Raw genomic sequence first — 25,121 nt, 5'->3', positions numbered from 1 at the left:
ACTGCTGGGAGAACTGGGGTGACAGGAACACGTGCTGTCTCCCAGGCCAGCAGACAAACCGGAACCAGGGTCTCCGGCTGCTCCTCGGACAACCCGGCACTGACACCTCCAAGGCCTGGCAGGGAAGCCCTGACATCCCTCAGGTCCCTGCACCCCCCTGGAGGGCACGGCCCACAGACCTCCCCTGCCAGCACCACTGGGGCGGCACACTTCTCTGGGGGTCTTTGATCTACACCCACAGTGCCTCTGACCAAGGACCCTGCCCTCCTGCCCTGAAGCCTTGGCAACACACAGGAGGGGCTCCGAGCAAACAAGTGACCGCTGCCTCAGAGTTAAGAAACAAAGGAGAGAGATGAGCTGTGACCTTCAGGGAGGGCTCAGGAGGCACATGGGAGGGGGCAGTGCCCAGAGTGGCAAGAACCATGCTCCTCTGCAGAAGCAATGAGGGTGCACTAAGGTTGGGGGAGAGACAGCCAAGACCCAGGGGCCATGGGACTAGTGCTGAGGGCAAAGACAGACAGTGACAGACTAGGGGCCCAGGAAAGCCGTGGTCCAGCTCTCCCGCCTTGGACTCCCTCTGTGTTCCCCACCAAGCAGAATTACTGCACAGGGCAGACAGGATGACCTGTCCAATTAAATCCAAGGGCACACCAGAAGACAGGAAAGCCAGCATCCCCCAGAATGGCCCAGATGAGGGGTTCCAGGGATAGCAGCCAGGGATTCGGGCGGGGGCCATAGCCTTGTAGCACTGAGGCTCCCGTGACAGCCTCCAGGCCCTGCCCCCAGCACCCGTATTCTATTACTGCTGTGGCCTCTACCTCTGGTTCAGAGACCTGAGCGACCATCCCTGCTCCCCAAGCTGTGAAATGGCCTCATCCCCTCCCTCACATGGTGGCTGTGACTTCACGAAGACACACAGTCAGCTGGGACGCACAGCCCAGGGCAGCGGCCGGGGACTCACACAGGTGACCTTCCGGTAGATCTGGGCGGCATTCTGGCACTCCGAGTAGGGGTACTCTGAGGTAGCCATCTCCAGCATGCACATCCCAAAGGCGTAGACATCCACGGACTCGTCATAGTGTTCTTCATACATCTCAGGTGCCATGAACTCAGGGGTGCCTGTGCCCAGGAACGACACGTGCAAGGTCAGGGGTCATCGGCCCAGAGGCCCCTCTGCCCCTCATAGCCCATCCAGGTGGCAGGCCATTCGTCCTGGAACCCTGATTCAAATAGAATCCTGTTCTGCAGACAGAAGTTCCCCCTGAAAACACCCCCTGGGCCCTCCTGACTGGGATGGACCAGCCTGCAGACCTGGGAGACTATTTCTTCCCAGGAACAGGATCTGTGTCTGAAATGCAGAAGGTGTCGCTCATGAAGAAGCCGGAACAAAAGCTAGCACACCCTGCTTCCACAGGCCCAGGTAACCCACAAGCAGACACTCATGGTCAACACAGAGCTGCTTAAATTGAAAAAACCCAGAAAGCCCCCCAAATGTCCCCAGATGGGCACACTACGCGGCAGAGTGTCGGGCAGCAGACACAGTGATCTGGGGGTGGCTGGACAGGTGCCATTCACCTGGCAGGTACCAGGGAGATGTTAAGGTGGGAGCTGCTCATGCATTTAACCACAAAAGGTTTTAAAATAACGTTCACCCAGAATTTTTAAGGACATAAAGGCTTATGACAAGCTGAGTAAAATAAACAAAATCTACAATGTGTGTGCGTGCACTGACCACACCTATACAAAACCACTGCCAAAAACCAAAATGACTAATCTGGCCGAGGATTTTCCTAAGTGACATTGGTCTGGGTTGGTTATTTTTCTGTAACGAACTTTTGCTTTTAACAATCACACCATCCTTTTATGGAAATGGGTCCAACTGAGCGTCTTCTGAGATAAATGCAAAGGGTTATCCACTTCAATGAGGCTGCTGTTAAATTCTCTGTTGACTTTGGAAGATTTTCAAAAGGAACCCAATTTTTTAAAAAGCAGATGCAAAATAGCATGAACTAACAGTTGTGTTAAAAAGCAGGGGGTGGAGGGGTGATCAAAATGTGTACACAGCTATTTCTGGGATACATTGTGTCTTCAGAGCCACAGCAGGAGCCATGGAGCCCTGCAGGAGGACACTGGTGTTTTCCAGATGTCTTAAACTCCATCAACAGCTACCCCAAACCCGCTCCAAGCGCTCTCTTGGCAAAGCCTAGAGGGCCCACCACCTGGGGCCTGGACCCTGTGGACAAAGAGTGCCCACTGTGTGCCAGGACCTCGCATGGGCCAGCATACCCGACACCCAACGCACCATGTCCGCTCCTAACTGCAGCCGAGGGCTCCACCCAGAAAGGCAGCAGAGTGGCTTCTCAAAAGAAAAAAGCAGAAGCAAAACCAGCCAGTGAACCAGTGTCCACACTGAAGGCCCAGACCCTGCCAGTCCAAATACTTGCTTACCACAGGTCCCAAAAACATCAGGGGCTCCTTCTGTGAGCCTCCCACCCTGGGGCATACCACCCCAACCTGCTAAGGCCAGTTCAGGGTCACCAGCTAGAGCCCCCAAAGCCCTCTGTCATTCGGGCCTTCTTCCTGTTCCAAAGTGTCCACAGCCCTACGGGTGCAGCCAGCCTCACCACTGACCCGCAGCCAGGAACCAAACAGGCCATGCAGAGCCACAGCCTGGCTAAGGGGACTTAGGGGACTGAGGGGACCGAGGGGGCTGGCAGAGCCTTGGAGAGGTGAGCTTACCGATCACACTCTTGGCGAAGGACGCTCTCTTGAGGGTTGCTAGGCCCAGGTCGCCGATCTTGACGGAGCCAGTGGGCCCTGTGATGAAGATGTTGTCACACTTGAGGTCCCGGTGGATGATGGGGGGCGTCCTGGTGTGCAGGAACATCAGCCCCTTCAGGATCTGCCGGCACCAGCTGCGCAGCACCTTGGGCTTCATCACCTTGAACCGCTTCAGGTACCTGAGGGTGGGGGCACGGCTCACCAGCTACTCACGTGAGGAAGGGCTTCCCACTGCTCTGGGCCACATACATGTCACCCAAACAGGGGCGCCCTGAGAGAGAGGAGTGCCGACCGAACGCCAGGCAGGACCTCCCAGCTGTCATGGGCCCCACACCCTGGGCCAAGCCCACCCTGGGGCCCCGGCCAGCCAGGCAGGCAACGCGCTCACGTCTTCAGTGTCCCCGAAGTCATGAGCTCGGTGACCAGCACGATGCACCGCTTCCCCTTGGCGCTGGACTCCCAGAAGTCATAGAAGCGCACGATGTTGGGGTGCTGCAGGCCCTTTAGCATCTCAGCCTCTTCCTTGAACCGCTGCCGCTCAAGTTTAGTGAGCTTCCGGTCCTAGAGAGACACACATGGCTGAGAGGGGCACTTGCACGGCCTTTCACAGAGCCTGGTGGTCCTAGGCAGAACCAGCCCAGCGGCTCCCTCATTTCCTTTAGTTCAGGGAGCACAAGGGGGAGGACCAACCATGAGGAACCCTATCCTACACAGGGAGCTCATCAAAAGATCTCCAGGAGCCAGAGCAGTCGCAAAACCCACTGTCAGGCACTTCCTCCCTAAAAACACCCAAGGCCTCATTCCCAGCACATCTGCGGATGGAGTAAGGTTCAAAGAAAGAATTTAGCCCTGGCCAGTTGGCTCAGTGATAGAGCATCAACCCAGCATGTGGAAGTCCCGGGTTCAATCCCTGGTCAGAGTACACAGAAGTCATCATCTACTTCTCCACCCCTCCTTCTCTCTCACTCTCTCTCTCTTCCTGCAGCCATGACTCTATTGGTTTGAGCACATCAGCCCCAGGCACTGAGGATGGTTCTATGGAGCCTCCACCTCAGGTGCTAAAAATAGCTCAGTTGCAAGCATGGCCCCAGATGGGCAGAGCATCAGCCCCAGATGAGGTTTGCCGGGTGGATCCCAGTCAGGACACATGCAGGAGTCTATTTCCCCTCCTCTCACTTAAATTAAAAAAGAAAGAAAGAATTTACACATGACTGTGGGGACAAAGTCATGACCACGGCAGATGACAACCAGAAAACCAGGAGAGAAGTCAGAGCCGAGAGCAAAGAAGGAAGACCAGAGTCCCAGCCAAGCCCAGGCCGCTGCTGGGGACAAGGCACACACCCTTCCTGGGCCTCGGGCCATCTGTGCCCAACACCCTTAGCACATCTGAAAACATTCCAGCCCCTGACCCACAGGCTGCACCCTGACCCACACTGGCCACCACCCCAGCCCCCACCTCCTCTGTCCCAGCAGCCTGCTGCTTCTAACTTCATCTCACAGATGAACCTCATCTCCATGGGCCCACATACAGCCTTCTCCCCTGTCCTGAGGACCTGGCCCCCGGTGTCACATCCGTCCTGATCCAATGGGCCCACAGAACCCACACAGCACACACCTGGCCCGAAGGACCCTAGGGAGACAGCAGCACAACTGAACATGGAAGGGGGAGCTCTGAGGAGCTGCAGGAGGACAGAAGAGGAACGTGTAGATGGAGGGAGGGAGAAATCAGAACTGAAAGGAGGCACAGGCCAAGACCCCAGGATCCTTCCCGAAGAGCCCAAATCCGGACATCAAGCCAGATCCCAACCAACCTAGAGAGGAGAGGGGTACTCTGGGATCAAGACAAGGTCATCTGGTTAAAAAATTCTACCCAAAGTGGTGTTATAAGCATTTAGGCACTCTCCTCCCACCAGCCCCACCCGCCACAAACCTTCACTGCATCTCCACACACCAGTGGGGCCAGACAGCATGAGCACCAGCGGAGCAAAGGAGCACCAGGAGACAGCCCTGACAGAGCTGACACCCCCAACAAAAAATATAATGTAGGGACAACCACAACCCAGAAACATCCAGTTCACATCCACATAAGGAACCAAGAGCCTGACACACAAAAATAAGATAAAGTTTCTACTTCCTTACCAGGTGGTGGCACAGTAGATAGAACATCGACTTAGGACACGAAGGAGGACCCAGGTTCAAAACCCTGAAGTCGCCGGCTTGAGCGTGGGCTCACCAGCTTGAGTTAGGAGTCACTGGCTTGAGCCCAAAGGTCACTACTTGAGCAAGGGGTCACTGGCTCAGCTGGAGCCCCCCAGTCAAGGCACATATTAGAAAGCAATCAATGAACAACTAAGGTGCCACAACTATGAGTTGATGTTTCTCATCTCTCTCCCTTCCTATATCTATCTCTCTCTTTAAAAAAAAGAAAAAGATAAAGTTTCTACTTAAAAAGGAATAATCAGGAGCTCCTGCAAATGAAAGCTCAATGTTCTACAAAATAAGATATTCCGTAACCCAATGAAACAATAAGTACTTTAAAAAGGTAACATTTAATCTAGACAATAATCAACTCATCAAATATTTATTCAAGAAAATAAAAGGTCAAGCCACCAACTGGGAGGAACTGTACCCAAATACATGTATTTAACATGGGACATGGATTCAGAATACAGAGGAAATGGTGTAAGTCAATAATAACACAAGAGAAATGGGTATATGTGTCACAAAACAAGATGCAGAAATGGCCAATATGCACATGAAAAGGTGCTCTTGGCATCCTGAGCCACCAGGAAAACACCAGTTACAACCACAAGATCCCAGTTGACACCCAGGAGCAGAGTAAAATAAAAAGGGTCACCCCATGGAAGACAGGTACCCGGGGTTCAGAGTGGCTTCACTTCCAACAGCCCCAAACTCCAGAAAAGGCAGAACTCAGCTATGGAATCAAAACCAGAGCAGAGCTCGCCCCTGGGGTGGGGAAGGTGCAGGTAACAGAGTACACAGTCACACCCGCACGTACAGCTGCTTGTACACTTAACATATGTTTTATTGCATGTCTGTCAGTGCTCGATTTTTCAAATGTAAAAATATTTTTAAAATGTGAACATATCCAAAAACAAAACATGAGAAACAGAAGAGAAACGTCAGGACATAGAGAAGCACCAGAAAGTCCTAATGACACATAAAGCAGAGGGACAGGAGAGGTATCCGGCGTAAGGAGACAGTGGACTAGCATTTCCCTGAGCTGAAGAACTGCTGAGAATGAAAGCATGACTCTGGCTGGCTGGCTCAGTGGTAGAGCATCAGCCCGGCGTGTAGATGTCCTGGGTTCGATTCTCGGTCAGGGCAAACAGAAAAAGCATATATCTGCTTCTCCATCGCTCCCCCTCTCACTTCTCTCTCTCTCTCTCTCTCTCTCACTCTCTTCTCTTTCTTTTCCTCTCCTGCAGCCATGGCTCGATTGGAGCAAGTTGACTCTGGGCGCTGAGGATGGCTCCATGCCCCCACCTCAGGTGCTAAGAAGAGCTAGGTTGCTGAGTAACGGAGCAACGCACCAGATGGGCAGAGCATCACCCCCTAGTGGGCTTGCTAGGTGGATCCCAGTTGGGCCTCATGTGGGAGTCTGTCTCTCTGCCTCCCCTCCTCCCACTGAATAATAAAAAAAAAATAGTAGAATGAAAGCATGGGCCCCGGCCAGGTTGAGTAAATGAAAAATGATCCACCACCAGACCCATTCAATAAAATGCAGACTCCTGAGGGCCCGAGAGCGAGCCCCGCCTACTGTGAAAGGGTGTGTGTCTATGAGGGGGTGTTCTCATAGGCAATTGTGGGCGCAATAAGGCAGCCCCTCAAAGTGCCAGCTCTGGCCTGGAACTCTGCACCCAACAAAGCACATGTCAAACCCGCAGCAGCCGTAGGACTGAACCTCAGATGGAGAACTCAAAGGTGACCCTCAGGCCCTCGGGTGACAGTCACTGGAAGGAGTGTGTCCGCACAACACGGCACAATGCAGCAGAAGGAGTGTGACAAGCCGCAGCTGCAGCCGAACTTAGCAGAACCCAGAGAAGAAAACCAGGACACAGAGCGTCCCTCCCAACCCCCATGCCACGCCCCACAAGGTAGCTGGCTTTGGGCAATGATATTTCAGTTCCTGTTCCCGGCCGGCCGGGCAAAGGGTCTGGTCACTGATTCTAGAGGAAACACAAGAGAATCACTTATACTATAAATTGCTATGGCCGGTGTCACAGCACCAACCAGCAGCAAAGTAAAAAAATATCGTCGTAGTTTTGGGGCAAAGGCTTGTTGTGTTATATAAACGACATAACTAACAAGTAAGAAGGGAGAGCGCCCTGTATACGCTAGTCTCATTTCCTGTGATGAGTACCAGCTAAAGGTGACAAAGACGTGGGTATAACAAAGAAGTCAGATCCTTAGACAGCGTCTCTTGGAGCTGGGCAGGTAGGGGTGTGGGGTGGAAATGGGAGGAAACAGACTTTATGTTACACTCTAAGCCACTAATCTATTTTTAACTACGTGACACATGCTTGATAATTTAAAAGGTCAGTTAGTGTGTCCTCAGAGTGCTGCCCAGTGTCCCCACACAGAGCTGGCCCAAGTCCTGGTCACTGATGACTGTCGGTCATCCCCATGAGATCAGGAAGTCCACAGAGGCACAGCCACCTCAGGAACAGGCATCTGTCACTGCTTGTGGGGAGAATTCGTTGCCTGATGTTCTGGGATGACTGGACATCATAAATCAGAGCAAGAGGAAACGTCCTGACCCCCGAGGGACCCTCAAATCCTGCCAGTCAAGTTGTTCTTGAGGTATCGCAGTGAGAAGGTGGGCTCTGGCTGCCCACAGGGCCTCACTGTGACAGCGCTCATGCACCCAGACAGGTGGGCAGGTCACTTAGACCAGATTCCCTGCCAACAAGCCCTGGTGCCTGGGGCTGCCTGAATTAGTGACTCCTGTCCCCCCAATGATAGTGACAGCCAATCAGATTACAAAGGACAAGCACTCTGGAAAACGCTGGCTCTCGTCTCCTACAGGAAGAGAGCTTGGCAAAGGTCACCCAGAAGGCAAGCAGCTGAGTAGGGTGAGGGTATGTGGGTCAGGTGACCAGCATGGTCAGAGGACAGCAGCCCTGGATCGAAAGGGTTTCTCTCGTGTGTCCTAGGAGTCACCTCTGCTCTGCTCTAACAGCCCCACCAGTGAGGGCTGAGGGCCTCAGATCCAGAAGGCCACCCTGCTGCTCTCAGTGGGGTTCTGTATCTGTCTCTGCTCAGCCAGGCAAAGCCCAACCAACCCCAGGAAGACACAGCTGTCCAGGAACCCCCAAGTCCAGCCAGGGGAAGGTGGGATCCACACATACATGACAGAGGAATAATGAACAGCCACAAGAAGAGTGTCCAGAATTAGCATAGAGTATGGGGTGACAACCTGGCCTGGGACCTCTCTCCCACCCCAGTAGGTCATAAATCAAAACCAAAAAGCTTCGAGAGACCTGTCACTTTACACGGAAACCAGCCCAGGGCAGGACTCCAAGTGCTAAGTCAGCTCAGAATAGAGCTCCAGGCACAGCGCTAGCCCAGGACAGGGCCTCCATGGGTGGGGTCGGCCCAGAAATAGGGCTCCGGGGATGGCACTGGCCCGATGGAGAGGACACAGCTCTGTCACTCCCGACCCCTCTCCTAGTGGGCATCCATAGGCCCAACTCTGAAGCCCCACACCGCCATCTGAGTCCCCACACTGCCATCTGAGGCCCTGCACCGCCATCTGAGGCCCCGCACCGCCATCTGAGGCCCCGCACCGCCATCTGAGTCCCGCACCGCCATCTGAGGCCCCGCACCGCCATCTGAGGCCCCGCACCGCCATCTGAGTCCCGCACCGCCATCTGAGTCCCTCACCGCCACCTGAGTCCCACACTGCCCCGCACTGCCATCTGAGTCCCTCACCACCATCTGAGTCCCTCACCACCATCTGAGCCCCTCACCGCCATCTGAGTCCCACACCGCATTCTGAGTCCCTCACCGCCACCTGAGTCCCTCACCGCCACCTGAGTCCCACACTGCCCCGCACCGCCATCTGAGTCCCTCACCACCATCTGAGCCCCTCACCGCCATCTGAGTCCCACACCGCATTCTGAGTCCCTCACCGCCACCTGAGTCCCTCACCGCCACCTGAGTCCCACACTGCCCCGCACCGCCATCTGAGTCCCTCACTGCCATCTGAGTCCCTCACCGCCATCTGAGTCCCTCACCGCCATCTGAGGCCCCGCACCACCATCTGAGGCCCCCGCTGAGTCCCCGCACCGCCATCTGAGGCCGCCCCTCACTGCCATCTGAGGCAGCACATCTGAAGAAGATCCCGTGGGCAGGGCTAAGGGTAAAATCTCAGTGGACAGGCAGCTCAGGGAGGGTGAGGCACTGTCCAACACTCACCTCTTCCCTATCACAGGGGCCGATAGGTAGTAATTCCCTGAGGAGAACAGTTGAAGGTTGCTACCAGGCCCCTCACAGTTTTAATAAATACTTACTTTTTTCTTTTTTTTTTTTTCTTTTTTTTTTTTTTTACAGAGACAGAGAGAGAGTCAGAGAGAGGGATAGATAGAGACAGACAGACAGGAACGGAGAGAGATGAGAAGCATCAATCATTAGTTTTTCATTTCAACACCTTAGTTGTTCAGTGATTGCTTTCTCATATCTGCCTTGATTGTGGGCCTTCAGCAGACTGAGTAACCCCTTGCTGGAGCCAGAGACCTTGGGTCCAAGCTGGTGAGCTTTTGCTCAAACCAGATGAACCCGCGCTCAAGCTGGCGACCTCAGGGTCTCGAACCTGGGTCCTCAGCATCCCAGTCCAACACTCTATCCACTACTGCACTGCCTGGTCAGGCAATAAATACTATCTTTACAGATAGGAAGTGTCCAGATCACTCAACACTAGTGTCTTTAAGGGGACTTTGATCTTTTAAAGGCCAGGCCGGGACCCCTGCTCTTCCCTCATAAGGCAAAGCCACCACCAGCCTTCCGGTGGGCCAGCCCTGCCTGCCACCTGTAGGCGAGTGTGACACTAGGCACCCCTGCTACATGCAAGCTGGGATCCATATACTACTTTGTCACAAGTTTACATAGTTACAATAAACGTCCTTTCCAGCATTCTGTAAATATTAACATTTTCTCAATGCTCTGAAACGGTCCCCATGGAATCTGATTGTCTCTCCAGCCGTTTCACAAATACGTGACATTTCCACTCCCACAGAACTAATGCAATGGTTTTCCTGAAAGTCTTTTATTGACCACCTCACCACACTCATCTGCCCTAAGACAATGCTAACTGGACCTTCAGTTTATTTCCTATAGTCAGAAGTCCTGAGGGTCAGCTTTTACTGGACTGCGTTTACCTTAACAAATCATTAGTCTGCAGTCAACCAAACAGGTAACAAATGTGACTGAACATGCATCTTTCCCAATCGTTTCACACACTGTCCACTATGCACTTTAATTATCGCCAGAATGAGGTGGGTCAGCCTAGTTCACTTCATCTTGGGCTCACGCCAGCCGGCAGACGGGGTGAGGGAGCCAGTTAAGCCACATCATGGAGTTCGCTAGACTCCATCTGAGTTTGTCCCCAACCCAAGCAATGCTCCAGGACCAGCTGGCAGCTCCACGAGGGCCTCCTCAGGTTCTATGAACACAGTGTGGTCTGTCACCCGTCCATGGTGACTCCCATCCCCAGGCTTTCACTGGGGTCTGGGCGGGGTCAGCCATAAAGTGAGATTCCGGGTAGGGAGGAGTGCCCCTGCCCACCTGTCTGGGAGACCTCGTCCCTGGCCTGAGTCCAGAGGATCAGTTTCAAGATCGGGCCTCTGTACAGAATACCCTTGGGATAAAGGCCTCTGCCCCAGCCCCCAACAGAGCCATGGGTCACAGGCAAATTGCACGGTCCCACCCCTCTCAGTCCTGCCCACCACCCTCTTCATGGGCACAGACAGGGCCATAGTTGGAGGCCAATGGAAGCTGTTACCACACAGCAGGCACAGACCAAGGAGGAGCCCAAAAGAAGGAAGAGGGCCTGAGTGGGAGCAGGCAGTCTGGAAGTCTGGGGGAGCATTTGCTCAGAAACACAACCATAGGCCAGTAGCATCCTCAGAGGTGGGAGCAAGTTGAGCAAGCCCAAGTCCACCCGAGTTACCCATGCCCAGGCTCTCTACCCCACAGAACCTCCCCCACAGACCTCAGGCCTCACACAGGCCACAGACAGGCCTGAGTCAGCCCCAAGGACAGTCTGGGGCAAGGACAGTCATGGCAGAGATGGTCTCCTCTTGACCAGGTCCTCTCAGGTAGGATAAGAGAAACTGCTGCGGCCAGGGCAGCAGACACCACACGGGATGGTGGCTTTCCTCAGGGACATATCTGCTCTAACCCCAGGTAGGCCAGAGCAGCAGGTCAACAAGGTGTGAAAGGCAAGCAAGAGCCAGTAGGGGCATGTCCACTAGTCAATCCCTCCGCTGGACTGTCAAGAGGACAGCCGGGAACCGCCCTTAACCAAGAACATCAGCACTCACCCAAGGTGACCCCGAGGCTCAGCACGTAGAGGCTGGGCCACAGCCACCCCTGCAGCTGACCACACCACATGTCCGGTTTCTAGGAAAGGCTAGCACCACCTCAGGTCAGTGCTCCATGGAGATGTCTAAAGATAGATGTGGACACACCATAGACACAGGAAGCAAGACAAATACTGCAACCAAGGATCCTGCCTATAGGGAGAGGTGGGGCAGGACAGACAGTACCCCACAGTCCCAGGGCAAAGCTGTTGACAGGTCAACAACCCCTTCTCAGTAGAGCCAAAGGGCCCCCCTTTATCAGGCAGCTGCCCCAGCCTTACACAGGGTCCAAAGGCTGGCAAAGCCCAGGGCAGCGAGGTTCTTGTGACAATCTGCTAAATTCTGTGGATCCTCCCCCAGAAAGCAGACCCCCACCCCTGCACACCTGCCACCCCAGTGAAGGCCCAGACCCACAGCTCTGAGTGCTCAGGAGGAGAGAAGTGGAGACCATGATGCCCCTTACTTCAGAAGGCCTTATATGGCCAAACCCTCTTAGCCCCTCATCCAGAGAGAAGTTGCCTAGACCTCACTCGTCTCCTGTCCAGAGGCCCTGGGCAGCCCGAGCAATCTGTGCCGGGGTACAAGACAGGGAGCGTCCCTCTGGGCAGGCACTGTGCCGGGGTGCAGGACGGGGAGCATCCCTCTGGGTCAGGCTCTGTTCCAGGGTGCAGGTCGGGGAGCATCCCTCTGGGCAGGCACTGTGCCGGTGTGCAGGTCGGGGAGCGTCCCTCTGGGTCAGGCTCTGTTCCAGGGTGCAGGTCGGGGAGCATCCCTCTGGGCAGGCACTGTGCCGGGGTGCAGGACGGGGAGCATCCCTCTGGGTCAGGCTCTGTTCCAGGGTGCAGGTCGGGGAGCATCCCTCTGGGCAGGCACTGTGCCAGGATGCAGGTCGGGGAGCGTCCCTCTGGGCAGGCACTGTGCCGGGGTGCAGGTCGGGGAGCGTCCCTCTGGGCAGGCACTGTGCCGGGGTGCAGGTCAGGGAGCGTCCCTCTGGGTCAGGCTCTGTTCCAGGGTGCAGGTCGGGGACCGTCCCTCTGGGCAGGCACTGAGCCAGGGTGCAGGTCGGAGAGCGTCCCTGTGGGCCAGGCTCTGTGCCGGGGTGCAGGTCGGGGACCGTCCCTCTGGGCCAGGCACTGTGCCGGGGTGCAGGTCGGAGAGCGTCCCTCTGGGCCAGGCTCTGTGCCGGGGTGCAGGTCGGGGACCGTCCCTCTGGGCAGGCACTGTGCCGGGGTGCAGGTCGGGGACCGTCCCTCTGGGCAGGCACTGTGCCAGAGTATGTGGCAGGGGGGAGTGAGCATCAGCAGATAAACCAGCCCATGTAATCAGGGCCACAAAGGAACATGGAAGCCCAGGGTTGCCCAGGATGAGGGATGGCCCTGCAACTCACATCTGCCCAAATCCTGTGAACTAACAACCTCTTAGTTCTTCCCTGAGTTCCAACAAGAGCCTTGGGGCCATGGTGCAGACGAGACAACAAGCAAGCGGGGTGTGTGCACACAATGAGCCACCAGCTCCGGGTCTGACCCCCCTGGGGGGGGGGGGTTAGCCCACACTCGCAGCACATTCCTTTCTAGAGCTGTATAGTCTGAGAAAACAGCTATAAGCACTTGGCATGTGGCTAGTCCAAAATGAGATACAGTGCAAGTGCCAGCTACACGCTCGATTTCTAAGATGTAGTATTTTTTAACAGGGATTTAAATTTTTCATTAATAATCTTACACTAACTACATGTTTTTTAAGAAGGTAATATTTTAGACATTGATTAAAGAAAATATATTATTAAAATTAACTCCACTAGTTCTTTTAGACTTTTTTTTTTTTTTTTTTTTTTGAGAGAGAGGCAGGAGAGAGAGACAGGAACTTGAGCTGCTCCTGTATGTGCCCTGACCAGGGAATCAAACCAACAACCTCTGCACCCCAAGATGATGCTCCAACCAGCCAACCTATCCAGCCAGGGCTTAACTTTTATTGATTTTTAGAGAGACAGAGAGAGGAAGGGAGAGAGAGGGGAGAGGGAAGAAAAGCATTTGTTGTTTCACTCAGTCATGCATTTTTTTGGTTGCTTCCCATGTGTGTCCTGACTGGTGATGGGACCAGCAACTTTGTTGTTTCAGAACGATGCTCTTAACCAGCTGAGCTAACTAGGGCCTCTTTTCTACTTTTAATGTAGCTATTAAACTGAGTATTACACATGTGGCTCGCATGACTCTTCCACAGGACAGTGTCAGCACTACCCATTAGACTAGAATGAGATGCTGGACAGAGCTTCCACACTGACAGGGCCTGCTAGAAAGGGAAGCCTGTAAAGCCCAGGTTTTACTCTAGTCCAAGAGACAAGACCACAGGGTAACAAACCAAGAGGAAAAAAACCAGACAATAGCAACAAACCCCCAGAGGATCCAAACATCGTGGTTATCAGACAAAGAGCCTAAATTACTGTGGTTAGGTGCAGTCAAGAGAATAAACAGCAAGATGGATATTCCACCATCTGTAAAAATCTGTGGAATAAGAATCAAATGAAAACTACAACTAAGAAATGAAATTGGGAGCTTAAGCCCTGGCCATCAATAGCTTAGTTGGTTAGAGTGTCATCCCAGTATGTAAAGTTTGCCAGTTTGATCCCCGGTCAGGGCACATACAGAAATGGATTGATGTATATGATTCTCTCTCTCTCTCTCTCTCTCTCTCTCCCCCCCTACCCCCCCCACCTTCCTCTTTCTGTTAAATCAATTTTAAAATTTTTCTTTTATAAAACTGGGAACTCTAGCCTGACCAAGTGGTGGTGCAGTGGATAGAGCACTGGGCTGGGCTGCAGAGGACCTAGGTTTGAAACCCCAAGGTTGCTACCTTGAGCACGGGCTCACCAGCTTGAGTGCAAAGGTCACTGGCTTGAACCCCAAGGTCGCTGGCTTAAGGAAGGGGTCACTCACTCTGCTGGAGCCCCCTCTCCCTCGTAAAAGCACATATGAGAAAGCAATCAGTGAACAACTAAGGAGCCACAATGAAGAATTGATGCTTCTCATCTCTCTCCCTTCCTGTCTATCTGTCCCTACCTGTCCCTATTACACATACAAAAAAAAGAATGAAAAGAAAAGAAACTGGGAACTCAATATATGGGTTTAACAGCAGATTAGACATAGCTGAAGACAGAGTCAGCAAACTGGAAGACATGTTAGTAAAAAATATACAGACTGAAACATGGGAGAGACAAATGAATGAAAAATAAGGGGGAGGGGGTATAAAACTTATAGAACACAGTGAAAAGATCCAACCTATGTGTAAATAAAGTTTTGGGAGAAGGGGGCATAAAGTATGAAACAAATACAATATTTAAAAATAATGCCCCAAAATTTTACAAAACTAAAGCAAGAAATTCAGACATAGATTCAAGAAGTGATATATAGCCTGGCCTACGGTGGCTCAGTCAATAGAGTGTTGACCTAGAACACTGAGATCACTGGTTTGAAATGTTGGGCTTGCCCGAATAAGTAACATATGAGAAGCAATTAATCAATGAACAACTAAAGTGAAGGAACTATAAGTTGATACTTCTTGCTCCCAGTTCCTTTCTCTGTAAAACCAATAAATAAAGTCTTTTTTTAAAAAAAATGCTAGAGCCTGACCAGGCAGTGGCGCAGTGGATAGAGTGTTGGACTGGGATGCAGAGGACCCAGGTTCGAGACCCCCAGGTCGCCAGCTTGAGCTCAGGCTCATCTGGTTTGAGCAAAAGCTCACCAGCTTGGACCCAAGGTCACTGGCTCGAGCAAGGGGTTACTCGGTCTGCTGAAGGCCCGCGGTCAAGGCACATATGAGAAAGCAATCAATGAACAACTAAGGTGCCGCAACGCGCAATGAAAAACTAATAATTGATGCCTCTCATCTCTCCGTTCTTGTCTGTCTGTCCCTGTCTATCCCTCTCTCTGACTCTCTCTCTGTCTCTGAAAAAAAAAAAGTGCTATAAACCCCAAGAAGTTAACTACAGAAGAAACCACACCAAAGTACATTACAGGAAAAGACAAACAAACAAAAACCTCCTGAAAATTGAACATTCAAAGAAAATCTTACAGGCAGTATCACAAAAGGCGGGCAGAGGGAGTGGGGATAGATAGAGTTCAATGTTCTAAGACCTAGAAGTTTATATCTGACTTTAATAATCAAAGATACTGTAATCTCTAATGGGACCACTAAAAATCTTACAAAGAAATGCATAACAAGCTTTCTAAGTGCAAACTCTAAACGACCCAAAGCCTAGAGCTCCTAGAATTGTTGATCAATTGCAGGGAAAACCCATCTGAGACCACATTCAGTTGCTAAAATTACCATTACATGGATACGCAAATGAAATAATGACAAAACATTACAAATATACAGCAGTTAAATGAGCATGCTACTCCAGTGCCCCTGCTCTCTGTCACCCTCCATGCTGCCCTCCCCAGGTGTCTAGGTCTCCCAGGGAGTGTCTACGCAGCACAACCCTCCTCGTTGCCCTGATCACCTAAGGAAGATAGTATTTTTGTCCTTTCCTAAGATCAGAACAGAATCCCCAATTCAACACAGGTGTGTTCACTCCCCAGGTGGGGGTAAAGCTACCTCCCATCTCACAGTGAAGACCCAAAGAAGCTGTGTCAGGCATCCCACAGGGGCTTCCCCACCTCTACCTGTGATGTCTCTCCTCCAACAGAGGGAATCACCCAAGGCCCGTGAGCAACGCTGAGGTCTGACACCGCATACAGCCAAGAGCGGGAGAACTGAAGCAGGGAGTCCTTCCTTGTCACTCAAACCCTGGTGGGTGAGGAGTGCCCCCTCCTCCACACCCAAATCTACCTTCCCCGCAGGCAAACATTTACTGACAGCCATGACCTACTGGACAGACACTCGCTGAGCCCACAAAGTGACCCTGAGACAAGACCTCCGCCCCTGGTGCTTACTCTCTGACCCACACAAGTGCACGCTGCCCGTTTACAGAAAGGAAGTTGAGGCTCAGAGAGGCTCAACAGCTCCACACGCGGAAGGTCAGACGTGACCCTTGGCCAGCCTGGCTCTTCCTGACTCCAGATGTGTGGGAGCCGGAATGCCCCAAACCCTAGGGGACAACAGGGAAGGGGGTGGTCAGGGGCCAGGCTGAAACAGAGTGACAAGGAGAAGTCGGCATTCTGGGACACTGCCCGCTGACACACAGGCTGTAGTCACAGGGGCAGGTAAGTTACACTGAGCACAGCAGCGGGATCAGCTCTCACACCCTCAGCCACGCCCCCCACCCCACCTTCCAGGCGCTGGCTTTTCCCAAACCCAGCAGCCCCAGGAGAAAGGGAAGGAAATCCCTCTGTTCTGTGGTTCCCCACAGGGTCTGCAGGTGCCTCACAAATGACGGATGAGAGCAAGTTAGCAAACAAAGGAGTGAATGAATGGACAATGAACAAAGAGTGAGAGAATAAATGAAGGAAGGAAGGAAGGAAGGAACTGAAGGCTGGTGCAAACCTGCACAGCGGCCAAGGAGAAACCAGCCACGTCACAAATGCCCCACCTGAAAAGGCCCACATCACAGGGTACACAGTGCACCACGTCACATGCCATGTTCCACATGTTACATAACATGTCACATTACATCACACATCAAATCACGTCATATGTTGTCAGGTCACATCGCACATCCCATGACGTCCTCAACTATGGTTGTGACCCTCCCTTTATTCTGTAAGATCAGGGTGATTTTTATTTCATTTTTGCCTAGCCACGTCTTCTATCACATCTTAAAGAGCTACACAAATATGTAACGGCGGCCAAAGAAGACTTTCAAACTGTAGAGTGAGGCACTCATGCCAAGTGCACCTGACAGGTGAGGATGCCCAGGCTCACACAAGAGCTCCATGTGAGGGGCAGGCACCTGCTGAGCCCTGTGTGGGGAAGAGGACCCCCGTCACAACCTCAGCCGCCCAGGAAGATGTCCTCCTGGGATCTGTCCCCCAGGGAGCTTCTAGGCACCCGGTGGGCCTCATCAGCCATCATCACGCCCCTCATGCATCTGTGTGTCCCCCTAAACCCATCACCACAGACGGCAGGTCACGTCTGTCTGGTTCCTACACAGCCCAAACAGAAAACAGACACAGTAGTGTACTGGGCAGGCATAGGACCTGCCCCCACTCAGCATCCCTCAGACAGAGGGACAGACGCTCCCACCGTAAGGCCTACCCCATACTCAGCATCCCTGAGACAGAGGGATGCTCCCACCATAGGGCGTGCCCCCAACTCAGCATCCCTGAGACAGAGGAACCCCCCTAGGAATAGGACCTGCCTGCCTGCCCCCTGCTCCTGCCCAGGGACATGGACCTGTAACCTGTAACCTGCCTGCAGACTCCTGAGAATGTGCTGGGGCAGGTGAGGCAGAGCTACACATGGTAAGCAGGTCTGTCAGAGTGGAGTGCACACATCACTCTGATCCAGGAGCTTTGCCAGGACCTGGTACCCCTACATACAAGGAGAGTACCCACCCTCCACCTCTTTCTCAGCAGGGCTGCTTAGAGACAGCAGTCAGGCCCTCGCAGGTGCCCAGCACAGGCCCGGGGACAGGAGACACTCCATTGCCTTACTCCAGCCACCACCTCATTTCAGAGCCTCTTCCCCCAACTAAAGCCCCACGCCCCCCACACCCTTTGTCCTCCCCGAGTCTACAGACAAGAGCAATACAGCCTAGGAGGGCAGGAGGTCACCACCTGGGGACACCACTCCCAAGATGGACCCTACGTGGAGCAGACAGTGCATTGCCCCAGGCACAAGGGTCAGGGTCACCACCACCTTCAAAGCACCCTCTCCTCACCAGAACACAGGGCACTAAGAAGTCCTCAGCACTGTCAGTGTCGTCGTCCTTGTCCCTCAGGGCACAGATGAGCCCCTCCCTCACCATGCCTCGGGTGTACATGATACCCCAGCTAAGGGCCCCTCACAAACTGGCACCATTGGCTTCCTCACCATTGACACAGGGACCCTCCTTTCAAGGCAAGACATAGGCTGGGCCAATGTGAATGCAGGACACACCCTGCTCACAGGCTCCTCGTCTGGAGTCACCATTACCCCTGTGACCCTCGGCAAAGCAGACAGGAAGCCCTGCACAGTCACACTGTGCAACACAGGGTTGTTCCCTCTGCGAGGTACAACTCCGTCCTGGGAGCTGCCCCTCCTGAGCAACACCCCACAAGCCCCCACAGAGATATGCAGGCAGCCCTGGGCTTGGCAATTGCATGTGTGTAAACCACACACACACACACACACACACACACACACACGAGGGTGCAGGGAACATGTGATGACGAGCTCGTGCAGAAGGGGGCACGTCTGCCCTATAAAAACCTTTTCCCTCTACTGCTTTCAAAATATTTTTCAGAACACCAAGTAAGAGGGTGGCAGGTTAACACCGAGCTCCGTTCTCAGTCACAACACGCCACTCGGCACCCTCAGGCCCCCATAGGGAGTCGTCCAAAACTGCGCTGCCAGTGTGTGTGTGGAACTGCTCACTGGACGGTTATTTATAGTCACAAGACACCATCGACTTCCTGGGACAGCCTGGTGGTGGTGACGAAGGTCATACAGTCCTCAGGGCAGTTAGGAGCCGGACAACGGTGAAAGGCGGCACACTGGAATTTAAAAGAATTGCCCCCTACCAGTGACCACGACGAGAACAGGGCTGTGTTCAGGGTGGAGTGGGAGTGTGTGGGGAGCTTCTCATCCTTCCTGGCATCCCCAGTTCTTGGTAGGCTGCTTAACGTCCTGAAGCCAAGAGCAGAAAGCACGGCAAGCCGTGTCACGGACCGGGCTCTGGGCAGCAGCCCTGCTACCATGAGGCTCTCCTCCCCAGAATGGTGACAGTGGCACCAATTCCTCAAGCATCCCAGGTAATGTCTGTTCTATGAATGGCTTCAGGGTTTGCACCAGACATGCTCACTGAACACAGAGTCTCAATTCTATAAAACCCACAAACCACTGACCACATCCCCCTCTTGGGCTCTGTCACTTCGAGGGGCAAAGAGGAGGGGTGGCCTGATCCCTGTGTTGTGCTGAGTGACAGTGATGACCCTCTCAGGAGCTGGGAGTCCTGACTGTGGGGCCCGCAGCCCAGGGCCCAAGACCTGCACAGGCGAGCCCCAGGTGTGCATGTGGGGAGCATCCAGATCTCACGGTGCGAGAGGAAGGTGAACACAGGATACTCCTGATGGTAACTGGGGGTGGGACGAGGTCTGTTAGTCATTCTCTCTACTTCCTGGCCTGTTGGAAATAGCCATGCTGATAATTCAGAAATAAAACACTGGGACAACATGGCCCTCAGTAAGTTTCCGGCACAGCTGCCCACGCCCCTGATTTGGACGCACCAGGCATGACCCTATCAGGGCAGCCAGACCAGACAAGGGCACTGTGGGCAGCCCTATAGACCCCTACAAGCAGTCATCACCCCCACCCAAGCAGATGTGACAGGGGGGCAGGGAGAGGCACCCATGGCCCCCAGGACTGCACACCCAGGGGCCTTCACAGCATTCCCCATGGAAACTCAGGAGAGGGGTGTGGCGAGCCAGAGCTACGCAGGGCTGCCCTTCCTCCCTCTCTGCGGGCAGCAGCCACACTGCAGGGCAGACAGGGCACAGTACACATCAGCCCCAATGCTGCCTCATGAGACAAACCATCCCCTGGCCCCTGCCAAGCAGCCGCCACCCTCACTAGTGTCTCCATTTAAGGACACTTAGAAATTCACCACCTCCCAGCCACAACACCCAAGTGTGCTGAGTCAAATAGGGTCTCCTGGGCATCCAGGTGGCACCCCTGGCAAGGGGTGAAGCCGGATCATGGTAGGTGCCAAATGCTGGGGTGATACAGACTATATAAGGGATCACCACGCTGAGATGCTGGGCACCACCCTGGTAAGCCTCGGTGTCCTCATTTATGTCACCAGCGAGGGGCATGACCACCTAACACATTTTACGAGGCTCCACATGAGGTCTCCACTGAGACTGGTGCCCAGAAGGCTTAATAAGCCTGGGTGCTGCACATGGAATGTGACCCTCAGGGGCTTCAGGCAGGCCACCCTCGTGTCCAAGTTCATCACTCCGGGATTCTCCTGCCGTCCAGGGTCACTGACCAAAACCCCCATACAGCCTGGGATCCACGTTACCTGCTCCCCCAACACTGCACAAAGTAGTCAGTGTCTCTGCCCCGTCCACAGGACCCCACAGGAAGGTCTGTCTACTGGACCCACAGGGAAGGGCCACATCTAATGACCTCACAGGAGGGGCCACATCTCCAGGGCCCCACGGGAGGCCCTGAGGCAAGGTCCCCAGAGCACAGGACTCCCTGCACGCTGCCCTCAGCTCCCTCTGTGTAGTGCTTGCTCCAAAGTAAAAGTCAACACCACAGATAAAATAAAATTAAATCTACGCAGTGCCAAAAATACCTCCCCACGGGATGAGGGAGCAGGTGCCAGCTTCCACAGCAGCAATGGTTGCTATGGATATGGGGCTCCAGCCAGAGGGGGGTGGGGACGGAGGGACGGAGGGACGGAGATGGGAGACAGGTGAGGGAGAGAGACTGAAAGAGGGGAGGACAGACAGGGATGTAGAGACTAGAGATGGCTGGACAGAGGCAGAGAAGGGGGAGAGCCACAGAGATAGGGTAAAGGGAGCAGAGACGGAAGTAAAGATTGGAGAGAAGGACAGAGATGGGACAGATATGGGAAGAGGGGAACAGATGTGAGGAGAAAGGCTGAGAACTGGGCTGAGGTATGGGCAGAGGTATGTACATAGATAGTGAGGGAAAGAACATTGATGGGGAGGAGACACCCATGGGGGAGGGGACACCAGTGGGGGAGGGACACTGATGGGGGAGGGGACACTAGTGGGGGAGGGACAGTGATGGGGGAGGGGACACCAGTGGGGGAGGGACACTGATGGGGGAGGGGACACCAGTGGGGGAGGGACACTGATGGGGGAGGGACAGTGATGGGGGAGGGGACACCAGTGGGGGAGGGACACCGATGGGGGAGGGGACACCAGTGGGGGAGGGACACTGATGGGGGAGGGACACCGATGGGGGAGGGGACACCAGTGGGGGAGGGACACTGATGGGGGAGGGACACTGATGGGGGAGGGGACACCAGTGGGGGAGGGACACTGATGGGGGAGGGGACACCAGTGGGGGAGGGACACTGATGGGGGAGGGACAGTGATGGGGGAGGGGACACCAGTGGGGAAGGGGACACCAGTGGGGGAGGGACACCGATGGGGGAGGAGACACCGATGGGGGAGGGGACACCGATGGGGGAGGGGACACAGATGGGGAAGGGGACACCAATGGGGCAGGGGACACAGGTGGGGCAGGGACACCAATGGGGAGGGGACACAGGTGGGGCAGGGACACTGATGGGGAGGGGACAAAGCAATGATGGGTAAGGATGACAGAGGTGGGGCAGAACAGAGGTGCTGGCCAGGGGCAAGAGAGACTGCCATCGGTGGGAGAGAAGGTGCCACCAAAGCACCATCAGCTCCGGCCCTCATGCCCGCTTCACTGGCAAAGCTGACCTGCACTGACAGGCTGTGGGGAGAGGGGGTGCTGAACAATAACATTTGGACCAGGAAGAAACAGAACCTCCCACAAACGTGAACATATTTCTGACTTGAAAGCCATGGGTCAATCCTATTTTAATACTCCCTGACTCCCTAGCCCTGTCACCGCCTGTGGGCTGGGTTTCCTCAGCCTGTGGGGAGCAACAGGACAGCCCTCCAGCCCTGCCCACCCCTGGGACACCACCAGGAAGGGCAATGGTGCCCAAGGAAAGAGCCACAAGGATGCAGGTCTCCCTGCTGTGGAGACCCCAGCCCTGGCACACATGTGGTTGGTTCTGTGATGCGTGGACAGGGCACATGTGCCCCCTCCCTCCATCCCTCAGGGGCCAGGCCCCAGACAGGAGCTTTTAAGACAGAACCCTGAGTCTTCCTGTACCCAGTCCTGGCCCAGCCACCCTGCCCAGAGGTTCTGCCCCGCTGCTCGGGCCTCTTTGAGGGTGCCCCGAGGCCTCCCTTCCCCTCAGAAGCCACCCGACCCTGGAAGTCCAGGGTGGTTTTCATCATGTGCAACCTTCGGAGGCCTCATATCATTCTGCCACCCCTGGTGGGATGTGAACCAGGAGCCATGAGGCTGCCTGCATGGTGGATCCCTGGAGAGGCCCATGGCCACCCTCTGAGCTGCTGCTCCTGGCACCTCCCACACAGCCATCAGTTCCCTGACTGCTGCTTTCACATCAGCCTCCAAGAGCCTGCAATGGAACCTTGGACCCGCTGACCAGGCCACTGCGTACACCCAGTGTGGACTCAGGTGAACCCCTCCTCTCCAGCACTTAAACCAGATAACCCCCCACCCCAGCCAGCTGTCCCCAAAACCTGACCTGGAGGGGCACCAACCCCGGGTATCACCACAGGCTCCAGCCCTGCTCAAAGGAAGCCATACCCAGGAGTCCCTACATTCTCCCCTCAGGCAGACTCTCCCGGCCCTGGGCTGCACGGGAAGCCAGGATAACTTCCATCATTCTAGTAACAAGCCCCCATCACTGTGCCCTAACAGCCTGAGGGGGTAAGTATCTCATGAGCACAGCTGCCACCCCCAGGACTTTGTGGGGAAAGTGGCCCCTTGTCCGGCCTCTAGAGACCACCAAGCTCTTTGGCATCTTCCATCTCTACATCTCCCCAAGACCCTCCTGCCCCTTATAAAAACCCGGTGATAACAGGTCCACCATGTAAACCAGGATCATCTTCCACTGCGAGGGCCTCATGTCACCTGCATCTGCAAAGACCCTCCAGCAGTAAGCTGACATGCATGTTCCCAGGCTGGGGTGTGTGGCCACGGGTGCCTCCATCACCCAGCCTCCCGCACCCTGACCCCACTCAGAGGATTATCCTTCTCCCCAAATAAAAAACACAACAGAAACCTTCTGTTGAAAGGCCATCAGCCATAGAACATCCGACTCTCCCCAGGTCCTGCCCTGGTCAAGGAGAAAGGCTCGCTGCCTGGCCACGCCCTGGCCCTGCTGCAAGGACCCCGGGCCTCAAAGGGCTCGTCACTCCCATGGAAGCACCCTTGGGGCAGGGAGGCCTCCTCCCTGGTGAGATAACCCAAGACAACACACGTGCCCACACAGGCCAGTAAGGCCTGATGGGGCACCTTTGCTGCACACACAGCCCCCATCCATGCTGCAGCCAGTGAGCAGGGAGGCCACTGTTGCCATGCACAGGTCACACGAGCAAGGCCAGCAGGACCACACAGTGTGCCTGTGGCAGCCCAGTGAAGCCCAGCAGGGCCCAAGAGCCCCACCTGGGCACTGCTGCTCTTCTGTACTGCCAGGCACCCGTGCCAAACCCTAGATCCCCTCACTCCTCTGAGTCCCTCTTGGGACCTGGGGCCAAGGTTTGTCCCAATTCGAGCCTGAAGGGTGAGACCCCACGGTGACCTCTGGCCCAGCTGCCGACCTGGAGCCCCAGACCAATATCAGGTGCAACGCTGACCTCTGCTCCCCCTCACAGGCCTCGAAGAACCCTGGCTCCACTTATAGACACAAAGTACCCGCCTCAAAATTGCATCCACAAACTGCTCCAGGAAGTGGCCAGGGGGTTTGGAACGCCCCGGAGTCATTGTCTCGCTCCCTCCCGGAACAGAGCTGGCCTTTGTGTTTTATCATCAGTGTCACCATATATTTACAGAGGCTAACACACCATTGCAGGCCGACCAGACGTGAGCCAAACGCCATGCTTCCCGGGACCGTGGGGCTGAGGGATGGTGGACAGGTGGGGCAACGAAAGGGCAAGGGTCTGTGCCCTTGTCATTTGGACACTGAGCCTCACGCAAGCTGCCACTGTGCCAACTCACTATCAGCAGGATGCAGGAGCAGATAGATGGCTCTGGGAAGCTGAGAGCAGGGGTCTTGTGTTGCCGGAGACCAGAGAGACAGCAGTACGGGACACCCACCTTCACCTCAGCCACCCCACCCCTCAGCCAGGGACACCAGAGTGGGAACCGCCCAAGTACCCAACCGCAGGAGGATAGATGACAGACTTCAGGGCCCGCACAGTGGACAAGAGACCGACTGCTACTTGGTGCAGCTGGGGCTGAGTCCCCAAAGGACACCTCAGTACACGGGCAGCAGGAAAGGCTGCACTGAGACCCACGTGCAAGAAACTACATGACCCACAGGGCGGGAAGCGGTGGCAGCGCCTGTGGCCGGGGATGGGGGTGGGGGTGTAAGCCCTGCCTCGCTGTGCTGACTTGTACTCACTGACCCTCCGCCCAGGCTCCAGCAGTTCCCCCTCCAAATCCATAAAGCAGTGTACCTCTGTCTTCCAGGGTCCTATTTTTATAAAATACCAGCTACCCATTTCTTTTTAAAAACTCTCTTCAGTATTTTTCACCCATTTTTGCTTCACTGTATTTCTAGCTGGTCACTTGTACTTTGCCACTTTCCCTCAACTCATCCTACCCTCTCTCTCTGATCAGGCGCCACAGAGCTCATCACTTCCTGGAGTCCTTTGTAACCTTCTTTTCACCAGTGGTGATCATCTGCGCAGACCTTCCCCCTGCAGCACCCAGAATGCACACTGGCCCTGCGGGTATCAAGGAATGCCACCCAGCAGAGTTCATCTCACACTTGTAAGGCAGCCAGCTGACAAGACGGGAGGAGCAGACAAGCCCCCCGAGGCCACAAAACCCAGGAGA

General features: G+C 54.6%; 1 protein-coding gene across 14 annotated transcripts in view; it reads right to left on the bottom strand.

The window, feature by feature from the left end:
* Window positions 1-25,121, bottom strand: part of WNK2 (WNK lysine deficient protein kinase 2) — a 112,296-nt gene that overhangs the window by 73,051 nt on the left and 14,124 nt on the right. For all 14 annotated transcript variants that reach the window (XM_066368391.1, XM_066368394.1, XM_066368396.1 and 11 more), the window contains exons 3-5: window positions 3,170-3,342; window positions 2,740-2,960; window positions 962-1,119 (exon numbers count right to left, since the gene is read on the bottom strand). In XM_066368391.1, coding sequence (XP_066224488.1) covers window positions 962-1,119; window positions 2,740-2,960; window positions 3,170-3,342 — 552 coding nt within the window. The remainder of the gene's footprint in view (window positions 1-961; window positions 1,120-2,739; window positions 2,961-3,169; window positions 3,343-25,121) is intronic.

The sequence above is a fragment of the Saccopteryx leptura genome, chromosome 2, assembly GCF_036850995.1.
Source record: "Saccopteryx leptura isolate mSacLep1 chromosome 2, mSacLep1_pri_phased_curated, whole genome shotgun sequence".
NCBI lineage: Eukaryota > Metazoa > Chordata > Mammalia > Chiroptera > Emballonuridae > Saccopteryx > Saccopteryx leptura.
The sequence above is the reverse complement of the archived record's forward strand: the minus strand, read 5'-3'. Positions and strand labels throughout refer to the sequence as shown.